The sequence below is a fragment of the Corapipo altera genome, unplaced genomic scaffold (genome assembly GCF_003945725.1).
Source record: "Corapipo altera isolate COAL_440 unplaced genomic scaffold, ASM394572v1 56, whole genome shotgun sequence".
In the NCBI taxonomy this organism is placed as follows: domain Eukaryota; kingdom Metazoa; phylum Chordata; class Aves; order Passeriformes; family Pipridae; genus Corapipo; species Corapipo altera.
In genome coordinates, this window is record NW_020884896.1 from 8,955,202 (window position 1) to 8,972,330 (window position 17,129).

At 37.6% G+C, this 17,129-nt stretch overlaps 1 protein-coding gene across 5 annotated transcripts in view; it reads left to right on the top strand.

Moving 5' to 3' along the window:
• The window catches only part of ADD3 (adducin 3), a 64,005-nt gene extending 48,889 nt beyond the window's left edge, over positions 1-15,116 (top strand). For 2 of the 5 annotated variants that reach the window (XM_027647969.1, XM_027647968.1), the window contains exons 3-15: positions 1,050-1,188; positions 2,650-2,801; positions 2,917-2,997; positions 4,056-4,205; positions 5,102-5,245; positions 5,334-5,432; positions 5,518-5,700; positions 6,892-7,149; positions 8,218-8,337; positions 9,627-9,716; positions 10,916-11,036; positions 11,947-12,042; positions 12,738-13,180. In XM_027647969.1, coding sequence (XP_027503770.1) covers positions 1,050-1,188; positions 2,650-2,801; positions 2,917-2,997; positions 4,056-4,205; positions 5,102-5,245; positions 5,334-5,432; positions 5,518-5,700; positions 6,892-7,149; positions 8,218-8,337; positions 9,627-9,716; positions 10,916-11,036; positions 11,947-12,042; positions 12,738-13,036 — 1,932 coding nt within the window. In that variant the 3' untranslated portion in view covers positions 13,037-13,180. Of the gene's footprint in view, positions 1-1,049; positions 1,189-2,649; positions 2,806-2,916; positions 2,998-4,055; positions 4,206-5,101; positions 5,246-5,333; positions 5,433-5,517; positions 5,701-6,891; positions 7,150-8,217; positions 8,338-9,626; positions 9,717-10,915; positions 11,037-11,946; positions 12,043-12,737 lie in introns of all 5 variants that reach the window. The other 3 variants (XM_027647970.1, XM_027647967.1, XM_027647971.1) reach the window with 3 other exon arrangements.
• The last annotated feature ends 2,013 nt before the right edge of the window (positions 15,117-17,129 follow it).

Sequence of the window (17,129 nt, forward strand, 5' to 3'; positions counted from 1 at the left end):
ATCACATTTGTCATACAGAACTATTTTCTTTTTTTAATTGAGAGCAAGTACTCCACTAAGCAAGGCAAACTGCAAGGAGCAATTACATGCAGGGAATAGCCTGGAGTTATAATGGGAGCCAGCTGCTGGTAAAGATACCAAATGTCTTTTTGGAATGAATTGGCAGGAGTGTTCGCAATACACCTCAGCTCATGTTGTGTGCAGCTTTGGGTACTGCTAGTTTGGACAAAGGCTGGAAGATACTGCCAAGAAATAATGAGAGGGGTAGAAAATGTAACCTGTAATGGAAGTTTGAAGGAACAGAATTTACTTAGTCTAGAAATGTCAGGATTGCAGTAGTTCTAGGACAGGCATTCGCTGTGGATAGGGGATAATCTACCTATCATCTCAAAGGAACAGGCTTTGTCCACAATGCATAGTATATTAAATTTGATACTATGAAAACTTTTTTCGTGATATATTCTGCAAGACTATATCTCTTGGGCTTGCAGACATTTTATTCAGGAAAAGAAGGGAGGGGTTTTCCCTTTGGGAGAAGGAAAGAGAGAGGAGATAGCATCCTGGCGTTCCTTCTAGTTTCTGCATGTCTGTGATACTACTTGAGCATGGATGAGCTCCAGTTTTCCAGTTGTTTATAACTTTATCAAATTTGGATGGATTTTCAGAGGGATTACATTATTAAAAAATATCTAGTACTAAAAGCAGTGCATCCTGGTCAAATTTCAAGTACATCTTCCAAAATATGGACAACACTTTATTCATAAAAATGTTTTTTATCATTTACAAAAATACATTTTATCTTGTCTTGTACTGGGAAATAGTTAATCCTCTGTGACCAAACTCCTCCTTTCTGCCCCCCAAATTGCAAATACCCAGCATACAGACTTCAGGTCAGATGGTTAAAGTCTGGCAAAGTTATAAGCAGCTAAAAACAAGGTCTAAGGGGAAGTTTCATGTAACAATAAGAGGCAAAACTACCAGCCCCACCTATAATAGAAATATGGTTATCAAAGCCAGGTTTCCTTGATGATTCTCAAATGTTTCTACAGGCTTTTAGAGAAGATCTGGAATGCCTTATTCAAGAACAGATGAAGAAGGGCAATAACCCCACTGGACTGCTTGCGTTACAGCAGATTGCTGAATACATTACAGCGAGCACTTTTACAGGTTTTTCTTCAGCTTCACTCAGTAAGTGAACCATACATATAATTGCACTTTTCCTTTTTTTTTTTTTAATTGTCACTGGCAATGTTGGGATCTCCACTTTCTTTGAATACAAATTCTGCCAGAGCTTGCCTCAGCTGTGAAGTAGTACAGATGGTGGCCTTAACTTGCCTTTTTAGGCTTCTTTCTCCCAGATTCCTTGATTTGTATAATGATGTACAAAATGGTTGGGATCCTCACACTCAGTTCTATAATTTGCAAATAAAAGTTTAACTGGGTTAGGGAAAAAAATGTTGTGCCCTGTTATTATTAGCAGTTTTAACATAAGCATAAACTGAGATGTGAAGTACATTGCCATTCAGATTGTTTATTTTTCTACTCTTGCATACAAATTGTTACTAAAAAAAAAAAACAAACCAAAAAAAAAACCAAGGGGGGGGGAAGAATACCCTGGCAAATTGAGTCATTATACAAACAGCTCCCACAGTTAAAAACAGCTTGTAGTCTGCACTCCAGTTATAGAAATGTCACTGGGATCTTTCAGTTAACACCCAAGTTCTTCTTTCCAAGTCATGAAGCATTGAAACGCCCAAGTCAATTTAGGTTCTGTGGGTGGACGTCATACAGGAGCTTACAACCCTGAAGTACAGTGGCAGCTGTCAGCATTCATAGTTTTTTGAGAATTGGTCCCAAAATGGTGCTTCAGGGTTCATTTAACAAAACAAGTGGAAGAGAAGAGCAGAGAGCCCAAACAGTCTCATCTTCACATCTCTGGTTGGTTGCTGAAACGATGTGTCCGACTGTTGTCTCTGCTGCATTTACCCAGAGGCAGTGGTGACTGATCTCAAAGTGTATACTCTTTTTGTTGAAAATCAAAATGGCTTTTACTTCTTCAGGTTGTAACTCTCCCTGTAAACAAAGGTTGTAAGCTGTCCAAAAGATATCATGCATTCACGAAGGGGAAAAGGGTATGTTTGTGTAGGCACAAGTCAAAGAGATGAATTGATCTTTGTGATTTCTCTGTTAATCCCTTTGAGAACTCTTGCACTAATCCTAATTTCCTCATTAGGACTGAATTAAAGTACTGAGATAGCTCTTCAAAGTAGTTATATTGGTGTCAGAAGTCCATAAGGAATGTGTTGTCCTGTAAAAAACAAAGTAACATGTAAAAATACTTCATTAGTGACGAATGTCTTAAAGCACATTTCCAGTCCTGTAGAGGATATTGATTCAGGAGAGAGCTCAGGAAAACCTTTATTTCACCTCTCTTAGATTTGAAAAGAGAGGAACACTTAAATTCAGATATGGTTCCTGCTGTCTTAAAGTAACAGATGTTTCAGTAACAACCTTAGAAATCCCAGTAGCGAAGTTCCAGTCTAGTAATTGCTGGCACTGTTAGGCTAACAACTTAAATACACTGCATCTGGAAGATCATGCTTGAAGTCATTTAATTGTGGCTATCATCTTTCTTTGTCTGTTTCTCAGGCCATGGGATGATTACACCCATCAATGACCTACCTGGGATAGATACCTCCTCGTTTGTTAAGGGAGAAAAACTTACTCGTTGCAAGTTAGCCAGTTTATATAGACTGGCTGACTTGTTTGGGTGGGCACATTTGCCAAATACCTATATCACAGTAAGTATTTTAGAGAATAAATTTTTTTATTTAGAATGCTACTTATTCATTCAAATTATTTTTCCCCTGAATAAAGTAAATTAGATCAGTAATCTATTTTATTCTTCCTTTGCAGGTAAGAGTAAGCAAAGAACATGACCATATTCTAATCATTCCAAGAGGTCTGTCCTTTTCTGAAGCTTCAGCTTCTAATTTGGTACGTGATTCACCTGCTGTAATAACCGATGAGGCTCAACCTGTTTTCTAAAATACTTTTGTGGCTGCTAAAATGGACTTCTAATCTATAATCATGCTGTTATTTGTTTTTTTTAATATTTACCCACCAGATGAAAAGCTGATTAACTGTTTAGATACTAGCATCCTTTGTTTCTCAGCATTTCTCCTTAGGCTTAGCTTTACTTTCTGTTGCTTTGTCTTCAGCTTCAGTGTGGAGCAGCGAAGTTTTGTTTTCCTGTCTGATGAAGCTCATCAAATAGCCTCAGTGTATCAGTAACCTTTTATAACCTGACAGTGTGATAATATGTGTGAAATTACTCCATAGGAGAAGTGTTAGTAGAATTAACTCTTATTGTTTTAAGTGGGGAAATAAAGTTGAATATCTTCTCTAGGCCCAATAAATGAGCTGGGTGAAGTTACAGGCTGTTATTTAGGCAATGGCAGCTGCTAAATCACACATCTTTTGGTGCAGAACCTTCCATATGTTTTTTGTGACAGTAGATATCTGTAAGGAAACTTACCTCCAGGTCAAAAGGGCACCAGATAGAGATTGATAGCATTACATAACAAAACAGAACACCTTGAGATATGACCCTGCTGTTGTTTTTTGTTGATACAGGAATTACAATTTTAATGATCCCACAAAACAGAAAATTCCTTATGCATTTAATGTTCTTACTGGACATTTCTCAGAGGCTGAATTTTCTTCATATTTAAAATGTAGGAAATGTTAACAAAATTAATTTTTGAAAGTCAGAAACCAGGAAAGGTCAGCTAGACTGAAGTGGAATATATGTTGTATCAGAGTCTTATCCTTACTTCTTCCATGGCTGGACTTCCAACAACTGTCAGGGGCTTGTACAGCAGGATGGTTTATTGACACACAGATTCATGTCTGCTCTCCTACTTTTTTTTGTGCTCTGAGCCCTAAATACATAGGAGGGAATTTGGTTCTAAATAAGAAAGGGAGGGTAGTTCCTAGACAATTGAAATTGTCACAAACTTTCTGAATATAATTTGTTTGTTTGGCTCTTTCAGGTTAAAGTAAACATCCTAGGAGATGTAGTGGACCAGGGAAGTACAGCTCTCAGTATTGACAGTGTAGGATTCAGTCCACATGTGGCCATCTACTCCACCCGCCCCGACGTCAGATGTGTGATACACATACACACCCCTGCAACGGCGGCTGTAAGTCTTCCTTCCGGATAAAGAGTAAAAGAAAACAGCTTTACCTTATGAACTTAAAAGTGTGTTTCTGAATCTGAATCACTGCTCATGGCAGTGATTTTATTTTTGTTTTTAATCCCAGCTCTACACTGGCAAAGAAGAGTCTGAGGTTATCAAATAACCGGAGAAAGAGGGCTGGGCCACCGCAGTGAAATGGGATAGAAATAAAGTGATGCTTAGATATTGTTATGGTCAGGTTGTGGAGGTTCTAAAGCATAGGGTTTACACAAGTTTCATTTATAGCATCCTAGACAATATATTATGCTATATAGATCACCATTTGCATTATGCAGTTCCATTTTTTAGGTGGTTTAATTAGTAGTTATGTTCAGTTTGGATTTACGTCACTATTAAAATGTCATAGTTAACATAAATTTAAAATGGTCTGCATAATAGTGATAAAAATGTAATGAGGCTTGAAAAAACTGGTTTGAAATAAAATAATATTAATTTATTTATCTATAAATATATATGTATTCCTTGACCACAGACAAAAAAAAGGGATCAATAATTTCTTTTATACTAGCTTTTTGAAATTATAAATGTGCGAAAGAAGGAAAAAAATTAAGCTTATGCTGAGAATTAAACGTGGATAAAAATTCACAAAAAATAACTCAGTTGGGTTAATTTGTATTTTTCTCTAATGAATCTGTTCCTAGGCTGGGTAGCAGCACCTCTGTCATCCTATTGGAAACTAGTCTGGTGGAGGGGGATTGATTCTAAGCTTTTACTGTGGAGAGTTTGTCTCTCTTGTAGCCAAGATACAAAAGTACATCCTGCTAAGGCTTGGGTGGTTGAGATATGAGTTTTAAGTTTCATTTTTTCCTAATTATCAGCACTTCATTTTCATGAAACAGGTTTCCTCTATGAAATGCGGCATCCTTCCCATATCACAAGAGGCTCTGATTCTGGGAGATGTTGCTTATTACAACTACCAGGGATCTCTTGATGAACAGGATGAGAGAATTCAGCTTCAAAAAGTTCTTGGACCCAGTTGCAAGGTATTCAACCTCCTTCATGCTCTTTATAAACGATTTTCATGTCCTGTGCCAGTTTCTACCATTTAACATTAGTGTCTTCATTTACTAGGTGTTAGTCTTGAGAAACCATGGTGTGGTAGCACTAGGAGAGACACTGGAAGAAGCATTCCACTATATTTTCAATGTGCAGCTGGCCTGTGAAACGCAGGTGAGAGAGAATTCTCTGTATTTAATTCCAAACACTTATGCTGCAAAAGCTTTTTCACAAATGAAATAATCATTGGTGTCCCCAGGTTCATGCATTAGCTGGAGCAGGTGGGATAGACAATCTCCTACTACTGGATCTGCAGAAGTTCAAGCCTTCCACGCACGCCGTGGCAGCAATGGGAGGAGGTGGAGTTAATATGGCTTCGCAACATAAATGGAAAGTTGGGGAGCAAGAATTTGAAGCGCTCATGCGGATGCTGGACAACCTGGTGAGAGCACATGGATGGTGTTGTCCGTATAGTCCCTGTAAGCTTTTGAGTGCAGGATTAGCTTCTGGAAAGCAAACAATTTTTTCTGGTTTCTTTGTGATTTTTGAAACGAAGACAGAGTAACTTTGTGTATGTAAAATCTATTCTACTTGGTTTGGTTTGTCATATGTCACTGTTTCTGACAGTGATATTTTGTCGTGATAAGAATTTATAGTGCTTTGGACTTCGATTTTGTCCAACCATCTTACAAACATGATTTGCTCCTTATAGTAGCTTAATAGTAAAAATATATTGTAATTACCACCTAGTAAACAGACATGGCAGATTCCCTCTATATATTTTGTTATTAACTCTAGTATTAGGAGAAGAAAAGGCTCCAGGGAAAACTCACTGAGGCCTTTCAGTACCTTAGAGGGACTTACAAAAAGGAGGGAGGGGGACTTTTAATATGTGCAGATAGTGACAGGACAAGGGGCAATGGTTTTAAACTGCCAGGTTTAGATTAGATTTTAGAAAGAAATTCCTTACTGTGAAGGTGGTGAGGCACTGGAACAGGTTGCCCAGGGATGTTGTGGTTGCCTCATCCCTGGAAGTGTTCAAGGCCAGGCTGGATGGGGACTTGAGCAACCTGATCTAGTGAATGGCATCCCTGCCTATGGCAGGGGACTTGGAACTAGATGATCTTTAAGGTCATCCCTTCCAACCCAAACCATTCTATGATTAGGAAATCAGATGATAATTTATTATTTTAAAATGTCCATTTCACTGCTCTATGAATTCTGTAACAGCCTCCATACCAATAGAGTGAGAAGTGGGGGAGTGTCATGAGCTGGGATGTGCTGTTGTGCAAGACATAAATGTCCTCATGGAAGCTGCCTAGACCATAACCTGAGCAGGGGGTCATTTGGTGGTCATACATTTGCAAAGGCAGGAGGAAGGTGAAGTGAGAGTGGAGTCCTGTTCAACTGCTGCTGTACTGTGTTGTAAGTAGGTCTCTTGAATGTAAATAGTATGAATTAATGATGGACAACACCACTAACCAGGTCTCTGAAGACAACTCAGTGGACCTGCTTAATGCATATAGGGCAGCACAAAAAATCCATTGCTACTTTGGATACCTTTTTCTGATTTTTAATAAATAATTCCTTCTATTTATGTTTTTAATTATTTTTCTTTTTTACTTCTCTGTAGGGATACAGAACTGGCTATGCCTATAGGCAACCATTAGTCAGGGAAAAGCCCAGACATAAGAGTGATGTTGAGATCCCAGCCACTGTGACTGCCTTTTCCTTTGAAGATGATACAGTCCCACTTTCCCCCCTGAAATTCCTTGCACAGAAGCAACAGAGAGAAAAGACAAGATGGCTGAACTCTCCAAACACGTACTTGAAAGTTAATGTGCCTGAGGAGTCCTGGAATGGGGAAACCAGTCCCAGGACTAAGATCACGGTAGGTAGAGATTTTGGGCAGCCACTTCATTTTTGCCCTATTTGAAAGTAAATTATGCACAGCTCTTATGAGAAAATCTTTAACAGGATTAGCAAGTAAGTTTATCAAGCAAATTAAAATAGGCTTTTCAGAGACTTAATGACATTAGTACTAAGGGTTCCCTCTGTTTGGTGAGGGGGGGTTAATAGTTTGTAAGAGTAACAGTTTATGATAAAATTTAACAATTATTTCCCTGTTGTTACTAGCTATTCTGATTCCTGAAGTAGAAAACAGATTTTCTGCCGGATCTTTTTGTGCTATTAGTTAACCAACAAACATAGTAAGGTTTTAAATCACCCAGGGGTGGTTCTCTTTTTTTATACAAGGGAGACACAAGCTCTAATCCATCTCTAGCTGCCCCTTTCCTGTTTGTGAGCCTGCCGAAAACAACTTTCAAAGAGTCTGTTCATGCTACGGCTTTTAATGATGATCAAGATTTTTTCCCCCCTCCTGCAGCTCACCAAGATGCTTCTACTTAAGTTTCCAGCCTGCAGAGAGGTGGCTTTCATGGGACTACAAAGTGTGTTATTTGCTATTGACTACTCCCAGTTGCACAGTACAACTGCAAAAGCATCAGCTCCTCCTGCTGGCAGGCTGGCAGGTTTCTAAATTTAAGTTTAGAAGGAAACCCTGCTTATGAAGAGAAAAAACCTGCAGTCAAAATGTGCAGAGGTGGAAGTCAATTACATGAACAAGGGCTCTGAATCTATGTCCCAGTTACTAGGAATTGTGATCCTTCCTAAATACAGAGTTATAAGTACACCGTAATACTGCATTTTTCTGGAATGTATTTCAGTGTTTACAAAAAAGTAATCTTAATTGTACATGTTCAAGGCAACTTAAATCCTCTTGGGCAAACACATAAACCTGTAAGGAGATGGAATTATTTTGTGAGTGTCATGTGGAATTGAGAATAAAGGTAGAAAGTCCTTTCTTTTATATCTCTTCATTAGCGGTAAGACAACACTAAGAATTGTTCCTCTCCATCATGCTGGAGGTTTTAGCTTTTTTATTTTCTTCCCCTTTAAGTGGATGAAAGCTGATGACTCTTCCAAGACTAGTGGAGGAACGCCAATCAAAATTGAAGATCCAAACCAATTCGTCCCTCTAAACACAAACCCAAGTGAAGTGTTGGAAAAGAGAAATAAGGTAAACGAAGTGTGATGAACTGAAGATTGTAACATTTCCAAGTAAAATTATATGTTCAAGCAATGATTCAGCAGAGCAGTAAAATAACATTTTCAGATGTTTTGATTTTATTAAGAAGTTTCTTACACTATGTGTGATTTTTGGCACTCAAAAGTGTGTATTTAAATGTGTGACATACATGAAGTCTGGAGATACATACGTAGTATGTATATAGTTAAATTTTGAGTGCAGTAGTCTGAAGGATGAGTATTAACTCTGGAAATTATAGATTGGAAAGGGTAGTCCCTGTTATTTAGTGTAATATTTAGTGGATAATTAGGTGTCAACATGAACTGAGTTGCTGTGCATCATCTACAGCATGATTCAATCTCAGACTCTGATCTTGCTCTGCTCTTTTAATTTGCCTAGTGCTTATTAGGCTGGAGTTTTTGTGACCCAGTCCTCTTTCTAATGGCAGTAAAAAAAAGAAAATGAGAGATTATTTTTGGACCTCTCTGTAAACAGAAATATCTCACCATTTTTCCCTTCCAGCACATAAGACACTGACTATCGGACTGACCAAATACTCCACCCTCAGCATAACTATATTAACAGTTATTCAGGACATTTTTAATTTGATTACATATTTTTTTCTTTTTTGGAAAGCACTACATCAGTATCTTTGGGGACTAGAGTTAAAAGGAACAAATCCCTTCCTCAGAACTGGAAAGGCACCCTCTAATCATCTAGGGATTAATAATACGTGTCCCAGGCAATGATTTTTAAATTCATGCATGTCACTGTCTCATAGATAGTTTATTCCTAATTTTCTGCTTTAGAATTTTTTTATAAGATCTGTATTGGCATTTATATCTGATCTGTCAGTCTCTTAAGTACTGACAATTTGAAGTTAGGGCTGTTAGTTTAGGGAAAATAATAAGCTATTCACAGAAGGAAAACCTTTACCAGCCTTTATGACCACAGAGTTCTCTCTAGTAGCTGAACATGTGTCATTTATGAGGTGGGGAGGACAGGTTCAGAGAATATTCCTTGGAGCTTATTGCTAAATATTGGCTTACATGATGAAGTGCAGGAGCTGGGACTATGCTGGATATTTGGGAGTACTGAAGAGCTAAATAATATATACTGTATATTCAGAGGTGGAAGAAGAGTTCTTAGTTTTTAGGTGCAGCAGCATACAGTTTGATCCTCCAGCCATTCACTGTGTTAGTGGCTTTGGAAAGCTCACGGCCGTAGGATTTGTTAAAGAGAAATATCTGTTTCTAACCAGGTTTACTTTCTCTATATAGATAAGGGAGCAAAACCGATATGACCTAAAGACAGCAGGACCACAGTCTCAGCTGCTCGCAGGGATTGTTGTGGATAAAAAGCCAAGTTCAGTGAGTACAACATAATTCACTAATTTACAGCTCTTTGGGTTGTCTGGCTGCCTGTCTTTCAAATGTCAGTTGGGGCCATTGTCTTTTTAAGCAATTGGTTAGAACTGATTATTTTCATGCCAGATTTCAGAGGTGTGATACATTTTATTCATATTTCATTTTAAAGGTTTAAAATGTTAGTTTCAAATCGCGATATGCACGTTAAGTTTGCCACTATTAATATTAATGAAGTAGGACACTGTCTAAGTGAGAGAGGATGAACTTTGCAGTGCATGGGGCCAAAAATAATCTTCATTAGTTTGTGGAACTGATGTCCACAGTAGTGATTGAGGCCCTGAAATATCTGAGTTTAAAAGGTGGGATTTGACCATGTAGAAGACACAGCTTTCATTAAAAACAAGCTTCTTACTGGAAGGGAGGTTTTTCAGTTTCTTGCCTGTCCACAGTAATCTTTTCTTGAATAGAATATACTTACTTCCAAACAACACAGATATCCCTAATAAGGCTATCCAACAAACTGTGATGAATTGTAATTGGAAACCTATAAATCTAGGAGTTTTCAACTGTCCATGAGTTAGTAAGTCTTATTTTCTCATTTTGGTTTCAACTATTGTTTTGAGATAACACTGGGTTTCCTTATTTATTTCAGACAAAAAGAATATTTTGCAAATGAGTTTTCTTTCAACATGAGAATAATTTTAAAATTTGTCGTTGTAAGATTCATCTTGGAGACCTTCCACTCAGATTCCTAAACAGGAACATGAGCACAGTTACTTTCCTGCAAAAAAAACCCTAGAACTTGGGCATCTGTAGAAAATAGGGAAACCTCATTTTTGATCCCCTGTTAGGATCAACTGTGTGAAATGACTTTCACTTCTGTGAAGAGGCCCTGAAGTGTAAACTCTTGAGGCAGGTCTCTACTCTGGAGCTGTCCCCCCTTGTTTAAAAAAAACCCCCAACTAATTACTTAACTGCTGCAAAAGGGTAATTTTTTTACAGCTCAGCAATCAGTATTCATTATTATGAGAATGCCTCTTAGATGGGGTAACTTTTACCTGGATGCATCCTTGTTTTAGTTCTGTATTCCCTGTGAATCTGGTGTCACAAACTCTGGGCAAAAAAAGAGACATTATCTCTGTACGTCTTGCTTGTTGCTTCTTTTTTTTAACTGTTAAATTCTGTGGTTTTCTCTTTTCCAGCCAATGCAATTTGATGACGAGCATGCACCACCAGCACCGCCCAACCCGTTCAGCCATCTCACTGAAAAGGAACTGGAAGAGTACAAGAAAACGATTGAGCGCAAGCAGCAAGGACTGGAAGGTCGGTGATGTGGTTTAGATTGTTGGGGTTTACATTTTAATAATGAGTGGGGAAAATACCTACTGTAAAATTGTATACGTGTTAATTATTAACACATACAGCTACTTTAGAACTCATCATTCTTTGAGGTGGTAGATTTCTTTTTTAAATGTTGTTTGTTCTTTTACTTTAGTTAGTGGTAAAATTGAAGCAGTGAAAGGTTTGCACAGAAATGAGATTGACAGAAACACACTTCAACATGATGAATTTTCTTGTCAGAATCACAGAATAACTTCAGGTGGGAGAGTCCATGAAGGTCATCTTAGTCCAGGCTCCTCCTCAGAGTTGATATTAAAGTTAGATGTGCCCAACTGAGCTAAAGTTTACTGGGATATTTGGTCTTGGCTCCTTTAATTTTTCTTCTGTTCTCTCAGTGTGCACAACTCATCTACTTTCACTTTTTACATCTTTTTCCAATACTACCAGTACTACTGTTTCATAGAGAATTACTAATTCAATGTTGATCTTTTATATGTTTTTTTTAACAATAACACTGTGATTTCTTCTTCACTAATACTGTGTAATAAACCAATTTTGTTATATGTCACATTCAGGACATACTATAGTAACTTACTGTAACAGCAGACTGTGACTTATGGCTAGAGAAGACCATAAGGCATGGCACTTAAAATGCAACCCTGCCAGCTTTTTAATGCTTTCTTTTAAAGAACTAATATATAATGATTTTTAGCAGATAAAACATCTAAATCCACAGTTCTTTAGCGTTTCAACTGTGTATTGTAACTTTGTGAAGTTGTCAGCCTGAGCAAGGCAATGCTATAGCAGAGCTGTAAATCTTGTAGCACTAGCACTGACACTCTTGCTTGACTTTCACTTTTGCATGGCTACTAACTCCAATCTTGTCCTGCAGATGCTGAACAGGAATTATTCTCAGATGACGGTTCATCTGTGTCACAAATTCAGTCACAAACTCAATCCCCGCAAAATGTCCCAGAAAAATTAGAAGGTATTCCATGCAATTTCTGTACAATGCCAATGGCTCCAATAACCCAAGTCATCTACTTTTCTGCTGCATTCTTACACTTGCATGAAGTCAACTGAGCCAGAAAGAGCCCACTTCTACAAAGTCTGGGAGGGACTTTGTCCAGAAAACTATTTTTCCCAGTCTTTTCTAATACATAATTCTCGCAAACAGAAAACAACACAGGGCATGCTGAAACTTGGATATTAATCTGATGAAGGAAATAGATATTATACTTTTATTTTATTGAATATGTTAAGATTAAATTTTGTTCCTAAGACTTTCTCAACAAAGTCTAAGTAGGCATTTTGAAAGGGAACTTCTCCAAAGACTTCTGTATGGAATTAGTCTCTTGCAGTAAAGTGTAATTTTGAGTGTGCTTGAGACTGTGTACATCTATGCTGTGTAGACTGTATTTGTACATGCTCTATACAGTTTGATCTGCATGTGCACATGGCAGAGATAAAGTTAGATTTTTTGGCCCATTTTCCTTTGATGACATTTTCACATTTCTGCTTGCAACAACAAAGAGTGTGGATAAAGGGGAAAAAAACCACATCTGAGCACTCTGGGTTTCATTCTTTGGATCAGAGTCCAGACTCACAGAATTTACTTCTATACTGGGTTTTTTTTTGCAAAGTGGTGTACATAAATGATTGCAAAATCATTTGCTCTTTCAGAAAACCATGAGGATTCCTATACCCAGAATGCAAACCTAATATCTGTGGAGATGCCAGTTGTGGTGGTGAATGGGAAGGAAGATGCACATGATGTGGAAGAGGATCTCACCAAGAGGGTCAGTCAGTTAACCACAAGTACTGTGGAGAGCGTAGAGATTACCATCAAAAGCTCTGAAAAGATAGAAGAGGCCCTGTCTCCTGAAGGGTCACCTTCCAAATCCCCATCAAAGAAGAAGAAGAAATTCCGCACCCCATCCTTCCTGAAAAAGAGTAAAAAGAAGGAGAAAACAGAAGCATAAGTGCAGTTCTGTTGTGAGGAGACATTGCACATTTTAAACGTTTAAGTTTTCCATTAACAGCGTAGTGTTAGGGGTGTGCAGTAACTGGACTTTTAACCTAAACAAAAAGAAACTGGAAGAGGTTTTGCTTTAAAAAACAAAAAACAAAGAGACAAAAAAAACTTTACATGTTAATTGAAAGTTAATTCATCTCTCACTTAACTGTGTCCAAAATTGCTATGAGGGCTGGAAACATTGATTAGTTTCATGTAGAACTACACTGGCAGGTGCTCCATTTCCATCATAGCAAGGTCAAATACCATCACAGTATGCAGCAGCAAGTTCTGCTTGGAGTATTTTGCAGACCTTAAAATTTTCAGTACAGTTAAAGTCTTTATTAAAGTTACTGTTGAGTGATCATATGACTTTTTAAAACTGCTGTCTCATTTGGAAACCAGATCATACATTTTTGTATTGTGATTTTTGACCATATATTATGTTTCTGTACCCCAGTTTGAGTGGGTACATATTAACAGCACACCTTTAAATCTTTTTTAAGATTAGCTCACATAGAAATATTATACACTGGCACATAATATTAGGGGAAAAACTGTGTAAGAGAAAGTTTATTTGGAATTATACAAAATGTCTAAAGAATTCCATTATTCAATAACTTTTTTGCCAAATATTTCATTTTAGTGAAATATAATTTTTGAAGACTTCTTTTTTATTCTATCAGTTGGGGCGGGGGAAACCCTTATTTTTCAAGAAGGGGGATTTTATACACTTAACATTGATAATTTAGTTTAACTGGCAAAACAAAAAGAAGATTTTATATGTTCAAATGTTTGTATACCATTCAGTATAAAGGTATGATAAGCATGTGAACCAAGCATTTAATAGTTAGAGTGTATTTAAGAATGCTTGGTTTAGAATATACTTAAATATAATTCAGGAATCCAGGGACTTAGAAATCAAAGGATAAAAGCATATAAAATTGAACTGGATTCATGTTTAAAAATTAGTCATGGGTTGTTCTTTTTTTCTCTCATGGTATTGCTAATGAATGAAGAAAAATAATCTCTTAACATAACCAAATGAAGGAAACAAAACCGTTAAAAGGGAAAGTGAAATAGTAGGAAAATAGGAGGAGACAAAGAAAGTAAAAGTGCGGTGATTATTTTTTTTAAATATATGATATGGATTGCGGGATATTTTTATTAAATCAGCAGAGTGACATTTCCATATTAGATGTTTTAAATAATTTGTATGGATTCATACAGAGTGCAACACTGTGGGTTTTTAATTCAGTTTCATTCAAATTGTAAAAGGGTCTTGTGAATCTGTGTTGTCCTTTGGATGAACCCAGAGCAAATCAGAGCCTAGTGCCATGGGTAAGGGTGGTACTGCCACTTACTCATTTTTACTTGTATTGTCATTTTAGTACTTTTACTGTATTGTAAATACAAACTAAACATAGAAATTAACATAGGGGTTTCTTCGCTGTGTCAAATGTCTGTAAATCAGTCATCACAATAGGAAGTACGTTTTTAACATCCATGTGATTCCCAAATTGCCGGTTGAAATATTATACCATATATAATTGTTAAATATGGCTGGAGAGTGGTTTGGCATGCAAAAATGTTGATTATAGCATGTTCGGGGCTGGTTAGCTTTGACCGTGTAAGTGTGATAATGCGATGTTGGAATGGATCCTGGAAACAATTTTCTAGCTATCACTAAATACTGGAATCAGTGTTTTTAATCATAGTGGAAACTTTCAGTTGCTTACTTTGTTTTTTATGTTCTACATTATTTGTGTTGTATTACAACATATGTAGAAACAGTAACCTGTGAACTACGCTTTTCATAACTTTTTTAAAAATATATCTAAATGAATGCAATGTGCATAAATATTTTTTAAAATGCAACCGTGAACTATTTGCACCTTTTGCTAATGCCTCTATTTACTTGCTTTGGCATAAAGAATGAGCCAGCCAACTCTTGTGTCCTGTGGAAAATATATAAATGTTATCTGAAATTGCTCATAGATGTAATGCTAATTAATGTTAAATCACAAATAAACAGTATTTTAAATAGATGGATCTCATATGGCAGCCTTTTGTTTATACAGTCCTCTTATATTTCTCCCTTGTAGAGAAGATGCTCCAATTATGCACATTGGTTCTCAAGAATTTATTCTGAAGATGACTCCTTGCTTGTGCTTATCCTGTAAGCTATGCAAGCAAATAACCTAATCTTGTTGTTAAACGGTTGTTCTCTCTGTCACAGATCCTGAAGGTGAAAAAGGACAGGCCTGTGGTAAAAAACACGGCACTGGCAGGCAGTTGTTTTGAGCCCCAGGTGACTTGGGCTGCATCTTCTGCTCTGCAGCATCATGGGCTTAGATGTGATGGCCCAGGATGTGTGGCTGGGGTGGTTTAAGTGCTGTGTAAGTACAAAAGAGGGAAATAGCTTGCAGAAATTACCTTTTTTTTTTTTTCATTAATGAAAACAAAATTTTCCTGTAGGGAAGGCTTTTAATACGAAGTTATTTGTAGATATCTGTCATGCCCTGCCAGCATATGGTATTTGTCAGAGCCTCTGAGGCTGCAGAAGTTGCAGTGTAATGTTTTTGTAGCTGTATCAACTCTGTGAAATGTCTTTAAGGACTGCACAAATGTTTATTTTCCCTGTCCTTCCACAAATCAGCCTTTTGTTTCTGTTTACAAGCAAGTCAAAATTCAGCCCTCTGTGTCTGGTGACAGTTTCATGAACTCCGTCCCCATGTGGGAGGATAATTTTGGTTTAGCATTTTAAATAAATCTTATCCAAGGTTTAAGTAATTTTCTGACTATCGTTTGTCTCCAGGAGCATCTGCAGTCTGCTCAGTGCTGCACTAACGTCAAAGTAGACACTGTGTCAACACAGAGGAGCGTACACTGTAAGGACAAGTGTGTCTATAGTTTTCTTCTTTGAACTCTCTTTATTCCCAAGGGTCTACAAACCACATCGGACCCTTCATTTTCACTTAAATCTTACTCTTTTATGGTGTGACAAAGATCTGAGATTCTGCAAACCAAAGCATGGAAATAAAGTAGATGTTCATAACAGGCATAACAGATTAAGGCTTAAATCTTGAGAAGCAGGAGCCCTTAGAAAGATGAGCTTCAAAATGGGTCATTGACCTGATAGGAAATAATTATTTTCATCAGGCTACTTAACCCAAGAGAGAGTAATATAGAGAAGCAGTGGTTGCTATAAAGAATTACATTCAAGCTACTACCTGAGAACATTAAAAAGAAAATGGATTTGTAAAGCTGTGCATCTTTCTACCCCACTTTTGTCTATGTACAGACGTACTAAAATCTGTGTTGTGATACAGGTGATCACCTGCCATCATCTTTTACAGACTCTCACCGGTTCTGGAGATGTGTTACATAGCAAAGATTTTGCAAAATTTGCACAATGAGGAATCAGGCTTTAGATTTCACAAGAAGACAGAATGATGTCATGGTTGGGGCTGTAACAGGCCATATTTTCCTGCCTTGCCAGTTGAGTCACTGTACGTTGTTGAGCACTCTGAAATTGTGGTTGAGTCACCAACACAGCCTCTGAGAGGTGAAAATTCAAGCGGCCTTTAGGTGGCATCAGACTTTCACGTTTGCTGCCTTTGTTCCCCGCAGTTGCAAAGCCACTAACAAAGCGCTTTCAAAGAAGGTATTTTGGAGATTTTGTGGGCTTTATTCCAGCATAGCGAGATGAAAGCAGACATGAGAGAGATGAAAGCTGTCGGACTCATTTTCTATATTGATTCATTTCAAAATCCAGCAGTGGAGCAGGCTTTGTCTGGGAAGCAAGACTCCTCTGCTCCCCTCCATCCTAGTTGCACTTTTGCAACTGGCTAAGAATGTTGGTTAAGTTTTTTGCACTTACAAACTGACTCCACTGAGCAGGAGAATATCCTTATGTTCAGTATTTTCTCTCTAGGAACCTTACCCACAGACCAGATAGCTCTGAGCGTTTCTGGATGGTGGGGGCAGAAGTGACAGGAGACCCCAGTGGAAGTGTGCAGGGGGGACAGGGATGACTGAGAAGCAGCAGAGCTTCAGGT